Source organism: Bos grunniens, chromosome 1 (assembly GCF_055505025.1).
Source record: "Bos grunniens cultivar Pamir isolate PY7600 chromosome 1, Bosgru_T2T1.0, whole genome shotgun sequence".
Classification (NCBI taxonomy): Eukaryota; Metazoa; Chordata; class Mammalia; order Artiodactyla; family Bovidae; genus Bos; species Bos grunniens.
Window position 1 is genome coordinate 76116618 of NC_141165.1, and position 12332 is coordinate 76128949.

General features: G+C 43.2%; 1 protein-coding gene across 6 annotated transcripts in view; it reads right to left on the minus strand.

Moving 5' to 3' along the window:
• Positions 1-12332, minus strand: part of ETV5 (ETS variant transcription factor 5) — a 60560-nt gene that overhangs the window by 2915 nt on the left and 45313 nt on the right. For all 6 annotated transcript variants that reach the window (XM_086398082.1, XM_086398075.1, XM_086398072.1 and 3 more), the window contains 3 exons: positions 8264-8332; positions 7940-8109; positions 3160-3261 (listed from right to left, as the gene is read on the minus strand). In XM_086398082.1, coding sequence (XP_086254208.1) covers positions 3160-3261; positions 7940-8109; positions 8264-8332 — 341 coding nt within the window. The remainder of the gene's footprint in view (positions 1-3159; positions 3262-7939; positions 8110-8263; positions 8333-12332) is intronic.

Below are 12332 nucleotides of genomic sequence, written 5' to 3' on the forward strand. Positions count from 1 at the left end.
TTGTTCCAAAACCAAATAGAACTGCTTTTTGGCTTACCTGCAGTTGAAAATGACTAATGTCATGGTTTTGCTACACTGAAGGAACTGCAAACTACCTTTATATGAATTTTATGCATTATAACATTACTTGAACCAACTAGTCTTGATTAAGGGTGGCAGGTGTATACAATCACTCATTCCTATTTGGGTTTTTTAAAAGCCAATTTACTGTTAAATCTCTGGTTCCCCAGCCAGAGTCAGCTCACATGTGGGAGAGCTAGGCAGGAGGATACAGTGATGATAATACTAGCTCTGAAAGTTGAGCGAATGGCTTCTAGCCCTGGCTTGGTCACTGCTGCTGCTGCTGCTAAGTCGTTTCAGTCATGTCCAACTCTGTGTGACCCTAGAGACGGCAGCCTACCAGCCTCCTCGGTCCCTGGGATTTTCCAGGCAAGAACACTGGAGTGGGTTGCCGTTTCCTTCTCCAATGCATGAAGTTCAAAAGTGAAAGTTAAGTCACTTAGTCGTGTCTGACTCCTAGCGACCCTATGGACTGCAGCCCACCAGGCTCCTCCGTCCATGGGATTTGCTGGGCAAGAGTACTGGAGTGGCTTGCCATTGCCTTCTCTGGCTTGGTCACTAGCAAGTCTCAATCTCTATGAATCCCAGTTTTCCCTTTCAAAACCTGAGGGTATGGAACTAATGCTTTTCCGAGTCCCTCCCCGGATCAGTATGCTACCACTCCTCTTTCATTTAGTTTTCATTTCTTATAGGTCACATAATAAAGCAATGATCTTTTACACTGGATAGCATGTTACTATTTCTAGGACATTTTCACATATATATTACCCTTTTGAGATTAGATCAAGAATTATTAGCTACACTTTCATTGGAGACAGGCTTTGAAAGGTTGACTTTCCTTAAAGCATAAATAGGAGTGTTAGGATCTGAGCCCACCCAAGTCTCATTTCTACGCCTTCCTCTGTACTACTTTATGCTTAATTCTCAGAGTTCTCTTCTTTCTTAGAAAACCTAGGAAGTTCATAGGTGCAATTCATTGCCGTTAGTTCAAGTTAACTGTCTTGGTTACATTCCCTTGGATTGGGTCTGTATTTAGGAACCACAAAGCCAGTGGTTTCTTTTCTACTGGCCCCCCTTCCTAAGTTTCGAATTCTACCTGGTAGTGTTAACACTGAATGGGGAGAATGTGTGAAGCTTGCACTGGGGAAAGGGGTAGTGACTGCTAATGGGTTCAGGGTTTCTTTTTAGGGTGATAAATTGTTCTAATGGGCTTCCCTGGTGGCTTAGTGGTCAGGAATCCACCTGCCAGTGCAGGAGACATGGGTTCAATCCCTGATCTTGGAAGATCCCCTGAAGAGGGAAATGGCAACCCACTCCAGTATTCTTGCCTGGAAAACCATATGGACAGAGGAGCCTGGTGGGCTACAGTCCATGGGGTTGCAGAGTCAGACACGACTTAGCAACTGAACAACAAAATGTTCTAAAACTGACTGTGAGTGACAGTTGTACTACTCTGCATATATATTAAACCCCCATTGAATTGTACCTTTAAAAAAAGGTGGGGGGATAGGTAGGGTGGGGTGATAACCCATTTTAGAGTATCTATTAACTATGCCAAGCACTGAAGTCAAATTCTCAATTTTGCCCTAAAGGAGCTGATATTCCTGTGGCAGATACTGACAAGCCACGGAGTGATTTGCAATACAGAGAGTAGGGAAGTGATGGAGATGAACGCAGGTGCTCTCAGATGCAGATGGGACCATGTAACTCAGCTTGAGAACTTCAGATTCTTGGAGTAAAGAGGTGATTGATAAACAAGTAGGAGCTGGCCAGGTAATGCAGGTGTTAGGAATGTTCTTAAGTAGGATGGTAGTTTAATAGGTGTTTTTTCATTTTATAATACGCTTGATAACTTACATGACTGACAGTGTTTGTTCACCAAACAATACATATTAAGAGACAGATGGCTGTGGTAGTGGAAGCAGACAAGTGCAAGTGAGGAAATGATGGTTGGATGGTGCCTTAGAGCCTGTACGAAGCATGAAAGTCTGAGTTTTATCCAGAAGACCATCCATGAAAAGTTTTAATAATTTAAGGAGATGAGAGGAATATGGGGTCATATTACCACCTGCCTATGAGAAGATAAGCCTGGTTTTAGCACAAGACAAGTTCTCAGCAACAATGACCATATAATTCTGAGTGCATCTACCATGTAAGGACTGCCTAAATGTATAAATGTTACAATCTGGGTAACAGTACAGTATAAAATCTGGTTAAGAAAAACCAAAGATTTGCCATCTTCATCTTCTGCTTATACACGGCTTTTAAGATTTTGGTCTTTCACCACCTATCACAATAAGGATTTTGTTCTGGCTTCCTCAAAATATGCTTCATCCTTTATTCTGCAACTTGTTATCAGGCGATTCTGCTCCCATTTTGCAAATCTTGGCTTTTTAACTTGTAGTTTCCAGTTTTTGAAAAAGATTTCCTTAGTCCTAACACTTAAAGAGTATTAAACCAACATATTTGGAGGTCTTGGTGTCTTAACAACTAAAGACTTCAACTAAGCTCTTGTGGGAGCAGAGACCTTTAAGTTGATTCTCTCCCTGGCTCCTTTATGGATGTAATAGTTGGCCTAAGTATCTGGACAATTAAAAAATTTTTTTCTTTGGCTGCACTGGGTCTCTGTTGCTGTATGCAGGTTTTTTCTAGTTGCGGCAGGGTGGGGGGCTACTCATTACGGTGGCTTCTCATTGCTGAAGAGCATGGGCTCTAGGCGGAGGGGCTGAATTGCCCCACAGCATGTGGAATCTTCCTGAATCAGGGATCGAGCACTTGTCCCCTGCATTGGCAGGTGGATTCTTAATCACTGGACCACCAGGGAAGTCCTATCTGGACATTTCTGTAAGTCGAGACGGTTTATTTCTCTAAATAAAGCAGAGGAGGCTAGTTTTCCTACAGAGTCTTCCACAACCTCTGGTTTTCAGGTACCCGAGAGTATTAAAGGTGCTCTTTGTATCTCATTTAAACTCATTTTTCCAAGATCTTTCCTACCACAGAATTATGAAGCTAACATTTCCTCGAAGCCATTAGTCTTATTACAGAAGCCCTGGACAGTTTCTCTGAGAGTGATCTTAATTGTGTCTCATAATTGTTCACCTTCTGCATGATGCCCTTTTCATAGTAATAGCGTAGAGATCGGCTGAGCTTGTCATAGTTCATGGCTGGCCGGTTCTTCTGAATGCCCCAACGCCGAGCGACCTGAAGAGACAGGAAAGCAATGGAAACTCATTCCTTGGGTCTAGTGGGTTTCCTCCCAATCCCAGGAGAGCGTTCTAGAACCCAACTGCTCTGGTCAGTGATCCATTTCTCTGACCTGAATGGAAAAGCACTTAATTCCCTTAAGACCAATATTCAACAAAGGTGATGATTCAGTCATAGATGCTAAGAGGTGAGACCTGGAGGTGGAAGAATCCTAGCATTTTAAGATTGCAGAGGGCTTGGCTAGCGTCCCAGAGGAAGCAGGCTCTCTACTGTTTCTCCACATATGAATTATTGACCAATACCCATAGACCATTAACATGTTGCCATTAAGTGCTATGGTTTCTGTAGCAGTCAATAAGGAATAATTAGAATGGTCATTCCTGAAACATTAGAAACACACTAGTGAGTTGCTAATGGGCCAGCAGAGCAAAAGTTCAATTCTAATAAGATTGGAGAGGGGCTGGGAGATGTTTACGTATTGCAGCTCATGGAGTAAAAGGGAATCAGATCATTTCAGCCTGCTGCCATCCAATCCCCTGCTCCCAGTGGACTTGCAGAATGGACATTAAAACATGTAGCACCATTACCCATTTAATGAAAAATTAACATGGCTTCCCAAACAGTTGTGAAGTGCATTATATCTAACCCGATCCACCTGAGGTGCAGTGATGGGGGATGTAATTGGAACTCTGGGCAAAGAAGCCTTAAAGCAAGAACACTTACTAGTGGAGCTCAGCAAGACAGTCAAGCAACTCTGCTCAAGTATCCAACATCCCAAGCCCTACGTATAAGATGACTGTCAAGGCAGATTAACCTTGGAAATATGAGGCCTTTAAATGCATGCAAACCAGCGATCATATTTGGAACATTCTGGGTCAGTTTTGGAAACTTAACCAAAATAACTACATTCGTTTAAAAACAAAAGGTAAACATGGAATGAGAAGTAGGGAGACTGCAAATAGAAAGTGAAAGTGAAGTTGCTCAGTCGTGTCTGACTCTTTGCGACCCATGGACTGTAGCCCACAAAGCTCTTCCGTCCATGGGATTCTCCAGGCAAGAATACTGGAGTGGGTTGCAAATGGAAAAGTGGATCATAAAGCCACATTTCACTTAAAGTATTATTCAAAAGTATTTGGGGCAGAATGAAAGCAACATCTCAACTCAGGATTCAAGATGACCTTTAATAAATATCAAAAATGATCTGATAAGGAAGAAGTGCATCTGTCCTAATTATATTACAAAAATTCAACAGTCATGATTCCATTTTCCCTTGTAAGAAACTATGTGAAGGTTAAATTTCCATTCATTTGCTTCATGCCCCACAGCACACGATACCCTGGTTCTCTGCCTTTCTCCATATTGCACCTATTCAACTCTTTGAAATGACCAAAAAGGCAAAATTAAGCAAAAACACATCCCCTGTTTAGAGAAAAACAGTTTAAGCCAATAGAAATAGTGGTAAGAAAGAAAAGCTGGTAAATCAATACATGTCCATTTTTTTTCCCCCCAAAAGAAATAACACCATGAAGGTATTATTGAACTGCTGTTGGCCACAAGTGATGCAGGAACCCTTAAAAGAGGCCCAGCCTCACATTTGACTGTATTGCAATGGTGGAAAACAGTTCTTGACTATTTAACTTCAGCCATGGCCTTTCTTTGCTGTCACTTGCATATGCAGTAGCTGTACTGGAGAGAGGTTTTGTATATGTGTAGACTTCAAAGCAGCTCTGGTAGCCATAGTTACTGACTCATCCTCTTGGGCCAGGGCCCTGTGATTTAGTAGCCCTCACTGGGGCTGCTCCTAATGCAGTAATCATGATGCGGCACAACGGCAGAGCAGCTGGGAATAACGGCTGCCCCATTTTTGGGGGGGTGGAGGGAGCAGGCAATAGCTCGCTGCCAGCTCCTTCTTTCCTTCGTCTTTCACATTTGTTACTTTGATAGCATCTTGAGGATGGAGGCCGAAGGAGTTAAAAACAAAAACCCAAACTCACATCTCTCTTCCTCTCTTTGTAAGAGCGCAGCCACAGCACAGGGAGCGGCTCTTTCTAAGCAGCACGTCCTTTTAAACCTCCCGATGGCATCAGTTATCTGCCACATGTTCAACAAACAACCCTACCCCCCAAAATATTCATTAATGCAGATTCACAGTTAAAATGGCTCCAGATTAAAGCCGAGTCAGTCATAATTGAGAGGGTGCTAAGCTGGATGACTATCAAAAGACATTTGATTAGGGGGCCTGCCAAAACGCAGTTCTAAAACCACAATTTCCATGCACAGTGTAATGGATATTATGGATAATTACCCAGAGTGCACTACTCAGCCACACAGCTGCCTACAATTACGTCCCAAACAGCTTCCTCCTCCGCTTCACCCTTCAAGCTCCCCCCATGACAACTTCTTACAGCATTTTTCGAGGAGTTGGTATCTTCTTGACACTACCAAGAGGAGGGCCTGCCAAGTTATACAAGGATTAGAGAGTGGGGAAAAAAGTGCTGCATGTCCTGGGGCCAAAGCGCACAGTGGAACAGAGCTGATCCTGGGGTTAAGGGAATGGAATATTTCAGAGTTCATGGAATGCTCGGGGATTTCAAGCTGCGGTGGCAAGAAGTACTTTCTGAAGAAACAGAGCTGTTTAATCAGCTGAGAGAGGCGCAAGGCCACCAGGAGACTCCCCTGTGACTGGGCAGCTTGGCATTTATGTGAGCATTCTGGATTAGCATTAGTTTCTTTAAGAAAGCCGGGGTCCTTTGCCATCTGTTCATCATTTTCTTTACCATTGGTTGGAGAGCAACAGATTCAATAACGGCTTTACAAAGGGTCATAACCAGGTTTACCTGCAGCTGTATAGCCTCTGCTTAGGCCCGAGGCAGTGGCAAAGAAGTCGTAAAAGCTCCTTTTTGTGAAATGAGATAAATCAAAAAGGGCTGCTCACATGACAGACTTGACTTTCAAAAAGCCTCAGTGAGTCTGGGCGACATGCTTTCCTCAAGCCTCATACAAACCAGGCCACATTATGAGGAAAAGAATGTGGGGTGGATGCTTTTCCGTGTGGCCGGAAACATGGCTCCATTTCTACACGACTTAGCCAAAAGACACCCTCAGGAGAACACAGCAGTACCAAACTTTGGCTTTGAAGGTAGAACAAGTCTTAACAGAAATTGTATATGTATGTACATAAGTATATCTTCTCTAACGGCCTTTAATGAAGCCTGCCTTCCTCTACCAGTCAGGATTCTCCTTAAGCCTCCAATTCACACATTCTCCTTTGCTCATCTTAACTTTCAGGCCATTTTCTCCCTCCAATTTCCTGCCGTCAACCCCCATGCCCACCTGTCCCCTTGGGTGTACTAAAGTGAGCCCTGGACCTGACTGAACATCTACAACCGCAGTTCCTGTTCAGAGGCCTCCGAGAGCATTGTTCTCATTCTAATCACACCAACCCAAAGATACCTTTTTGTTCTGCTGGCTTAATGTGTAACACTCAAGTATATGCTACCAAAAGAAGCATATGTCAGACTTTCAGGGAAGTTATTTCTTTTCCATTTCTAACCTCTAGATTCTAAATCAAACAAAAATCAACCCCTTTGAAATAATCGCAAGCCCAGAGCCTGACTTAATTTGCTTTGTGATATTTAGGAAAGGGGAGATTCTATGATGTGTCCTCTCCTTTGAAGAAATGGCATTGGTTCTGTCCACTGGCCTTTCTGTCAATCTGGGCAAAAAGATGGTAACAATGTTTTTTTTCTATTAACAAAATAAGGGAGGTTTTTTCTATTAACAAAATAAGGAAGGTTGGCTATCTCATTGTAGTACTTTAAAAAAGAGATAGTAAGAACCTGATGACATTAGCTTTTTTGTGTTTGCTGTGCTGGGTCTTCATTGCTGCGCCAGTTTTTCTCTAGTTGAGGTGAGCAGGGGCGACTCTAGTTACAGTGCTTGGGCTTCTCACTGCGGGGGCTTCTCTTTTGCGGAGCACAGGCTCTAGTATTCGGGCTTCAGTAGTTTTGGCCTGTGGGCTCACCAGTTATGGCTGACTCTCGAGGACAGGCTCAGTACTTGTGGTGCACAGAGCTTAGTTGCTCTGTGGCATGTGGAGATTTCCCAGACCAGGTATTGAACCTGTGTCTCCTGCATTGGCAGGTAGATTCTTTACCACTGAGCCACCAGGGAAGCTCCTGTGATATTACATTAAAACAAAACAAAACACTAGGTTTCTGAGATTGAGATTGACTCATCTCTGATAATGTTATTTCTCTAGAGCCATTTTAAATACACCATAGGACGGCTGCAACCTATATTACCAAAATGTCTTACAATCTGTTCACATAATCTCTGACACAGGGCTTGTGTCATATGAGGGCTTGCACCAAAAAAGAGTTGGTATCACTGAAAGTACACTTGAAAGACTTTCCAAGAGAGAAAGCAGACCCTTTTAGAATGTAAGTCTTCATGGCCTCCCTCCCCAGAGTTTGCAGAAGGGTTACTAATACTTTTTACATATTTTGCAGTACAGAACTTTGCCTTTCCCATTAATAGAAAAAGCACCGTCAAGCCCATTGGCCAGGCCAGAATCTGAATGAGAAGAGCATATCTGACACAGTAAAAAGGCTAGATGGAGAACTAAATAGGAACAAACATCACAACAAATCAAAAATCAGCACCCAGTGCTTACCTCTTCGGGTTCTATCAGCTTGAATTCCATGCCTCGGCCTGTCCAGGCAATGAAGTGGGCGTTGGCTGGGTCGTCAAGAAGGGTAACCAGGAACTGCCACAGCTGAAGGGAACCTCGCCTCTGGTAAGGGGGCCCCTCCCGATACATGGTGGGCTCTTGTTTCACTTTGCCTGTTCGGGATAAAGATACATATGCGGTACTTTAGTCTCAAGTTTCTCACCTGATTTGGGCAAATGTTGCCAACCTGGCATCAAGACGACTGACAAAGGTGCTCTGACACCGTAAGAATTCCAGCTTTGCACCAAACCAGATGGGGCTACTTACCTTCCAGTCTCTCGGGAACGACACAAGTGTCGTCAAAGTACAACCGGGGATCCTTCTCATATGAAAAACCTGAAAGAGAATTTAGAAAGAAGATGTTGCTTAACATGGATCTCCGCTATGAGAACTCTGAAGGACTAAAACAGAATTTTCTATCATTTCAGGTCCTCAGTCCAATGAACTGCTGTATCTATGCCAGACTGAATTTGCGAGAGAACTTCACAAGAACCTAGGTGTTTGTGTTCTGATGCAACTGCGCGTTCTGCAGTCAGAACGGCATCGATTCCTGCTATTAGAGCCGAGACTGCAGGGAGGCACTGAATCACCAGAACGTTCCTGCACATCTTACTCCTGAGGTCTGCATGGATCAGTGACTAAGCCTTTATATCTGAAATGATATCTCATCTATTTCAGCTGGCCTCACTGGGGGGGATCTAATTGACCTATATGTGGTCTTGCCGTTTCCCTTTTAGCAAATATTAATTTCAATCTTTCGTACAGCTTGTCCATGCTGCCCACACACTTCATTCAATTATGAAAGAGCTTGGAAGGTAGAAAATGATGCCAAATGAGTAAAGACTGTGACAAACAATAATTTGAAAGGTAAGCTGGAGGTATCATCACCTCCAGACACTGTGAAAGGAATATGAAGAGATATTCCAGCAGTAACACTTATTGCATTGTTAAGAAAAGAGGGGAACTGACTGGGCCAACAACATATGTAAGTGGAAATGAAAGGAAGGCAGGGCAAAAAGTGGAAGGTGTCCAGGAGAAGGAAGGATGATGGCTTAGCATTCTAAACCCACTAATCTGGGACTTTCCTGGTAGCCCTGTGGTTAGGACTCCAGGGTCCCAATGCAGGGGGCACCAGTTCAGTCTCATTGGGGAACTATGCCACATGATAGTGCCAAAAAAGTAAACCCACTAACCCCTAATACGGGTTCAGTGCTGACCACCAGGTCAGCAGGCACCCTGATGAGGCCAGCAGCTCAGAGCAAAGCCAGTTAATAGACAAGCATGGTGGGACCACACCCTTGCTTGGGGTCCAGCCTATTTCAGGGGTGAGCATCCCTGTGTACTCCCTGCTAACCACATGCTTCTCAAGAGGAAACACCAGGAGCTCCTGTTTGCATGGCGGTACTCCCCACACTCAGTTCTCCGGTCAACTCGTCTGGCATGTGGACCAGGCTTATGAGTGTCAAGTATGTGGTCCCAGCAGGCAGGGGAGGCCATTTGCAGTGAAGAATGAGCACTAGATTTTTGAGAGGGATTTTCTATGACTTAAACTCCCTGGTAAAGGCTCCAAGAAATAATCTGTTCATTACAATCAGCTTGGATCAAGTTCTTCTTGGCAGGATCAGCACAATTTTAAAGAGGCCTGGGGTTGGGAAAACACTGCCCAACTTGGAAACAGATTGTTTTCAGGTTTCGTATTATTCATTTTGTTTCCTCAGCCCCAAGCATTTTTTTCTCTGCTTAACTACAAAGAAGTATATTTTTATGTAATCCAATAGATATTTATGCTGGGCACATGTTTGTGCTAGAGAAGAGGGTAGACTCGGTGCTTGCTCTAATGGAGCTCGCATCCCAACTGGTGGAGACAGATGACAAAGTAGGCAAAAAAAAACAACAAAAAACATGGTGTAATGTGAAGAGCATGGGCCCTGAAGCCAGACTGACTGGATCTAGGTTAACTGTGTGGCCTAGAACAAATTAGTCTCTCAGTGCTCCATTTTTCTCATCTAAGGATTTGGAAGATAATTCTTACCTCACAGGCTTGTTAGTGAGAATTTAATGAGTTGATATATATTCTGTTCATTGACTGATTTATCCTTACAACAGAGAGCTTAAGAATAGCTCCCAGTACATAGATGTGCAATGCAGGATAGTTAAAAGAAATCAAGACAGTAAGGACTTGCACATTATGATAAATCTCTACAGTTAATCTCTTAATAGCACTTACCTTATTCTGTCATGGAATTCTAAGTTTCTAGAGGGTAAGGACCATATTCTGAATATCTTAGCATCCTTATTGCACCTAGTATGTAAGTGCTCTATAACTATTGGAATAAATATGAAGGAATCTACAGTTTTCCATTAAAAGATTTAAGAATGCAATGCTAACTTCTCAGGGACTCCTATAATTTTCCAGTTTGGTACTAGGAAACTGACTTACAACAAACTGTCACAATGTATATTAAGAATTGCATAATCCATCAGGCTTTGTATTTTCTGCATTGGCTGTTGGGAAGCTATGTATTTCCTGACTTTCTACATGAATTTTGCTACTCTGATGTTTTAACAGCCTTAATATAAAGTCAAAAGTAAACTACAAAGTTTACACACCTGCCAAAATTTCTATGTTATATTTAGAGCTTTTCTTTGAGCATAATACACTCACAGTATATAGGGGAAAAAATGTAAACCTAGATTAAATTCTAGGTTTGGTTTTCAAACTAATCAGATGAAGCCCTGCCCATGAGTATCGTTCTGGTATATTTTGTGGTTTCTAGTCATTGCCACATGTGGTTCTCTAAAACATCTGGAAGATGCTGTTGGTTTAAGTGAATTTGTCAGTTGAATTTGCACAGCAGTTGCCATCAGTTGTGGTCACAACCATCTAGTCACTCAAAGGTGGCAGGAAGGAAGAACCTGTTTGAGGGGCAAAGTGGAAATGAAAGATTCAAAATAGTATGTAAAGATTCCAGGTGAATGCTAAGGCAGGATGGCTATCTTAGTAATCACAGATGCCAATCAGAGACACTTGTCTCACTAACTTTCACAGGCATCTGTGGTCAAGCCTGTATAAGGAGAGAAAAACTGTGTCAGAGTAATTTAGAGCAATTAAGAATGCAGATATCTTTGAAACTAACTTCTTTGATTCAGGGAAGAAGTGGGGGAAAAACACAAGCTTGCCAGATATTCTGTGTGTAGTAAGCAGCCCCAGTGCCTTACTAAAAGTATTTCCTTTAAGAGCATGCACCTCTTTAAATGTTGTAGTTATGCAAAGTGTTTTCCTCTTTCCTAGTTCACCTGCTACAGACATCAACTGCTGCAGAAACATTTGGGAACCTGGAAGAGAGCCCTACTACACATGTGTGCCCATCACAGAGGTCCAGTAGACAGCCCTTCCTTCCCAGGGCTGGACACTCACTCAGAATATCCCTGGGTGCCCGTGGCAGCCACACTTGATCTCCCTTCCAACCAAGTCATTGGGAGACAGCCACCCATAGAAATCACTCTTGTGAACCAAATCACTCATAATAACCAGCTAGTGCTGATTTACCAGCTCTTTCAAACTAGCTCTAAAACTCTAGAACAGTGGTTGTCATCCTTGGACACAACAGAATCACCCAGGGAGATTCACAAACTACTAATGCCCGAGCCCCATCCTAGAATTTCTGATTTAGTTGCTCTGGGTGAAGCCTGGACACCAGAAGTTTTAACAGCTCCCCAGGTGATTCTAGGGATTCCCAGGTAGCGCAGCAGTAAAGAACCTGCCTATCAAAGCAGAAGATGCAAGAGATATGGGTTTGATCCCTGGCTCGGGAAGATCCCCTAAAGGAGGAAATAGCAACCCACTCCAGTATTCTTGCCTGGAGAATTCCTTGGACAGAGGAGTCCGGTGGGGTTGCAGAGTCGGACATAACTTAGGGACTGAGCAATTTGCACACAGGTGATTCTAACGTGTAGCCAAACCTAAGCCTTACAACTCTAGTAGTTCTCTCATGAAATTAAAAGACGCTTACTCCTTGGAAGGAAAGTTATGACCAACCTAGATAGCATATTCAAAAGCAGAGACATTACTTTGCCAACAAATGTCTGTCTAGTCAAGGCTATGGTTTTTCCAGTGGTCATGTATGGATGTGAGAGTTGGACTGTTGAAGAAGGCTGAGCGCCAAAGAATTGATGCTTTTGAACTGTGGTGTTGGAGAAGACTCTTGAGAGTCCCTTGGACTGCAAGGAGATCCAACTAGTCCGTTCTAAAGGAGATCAGTCCTGGGTGTTCATTGGAAGGACTGATACTAAAGCTGAAACGCCAATACTTTGGCCACCTCACGTGAAGAGTTGA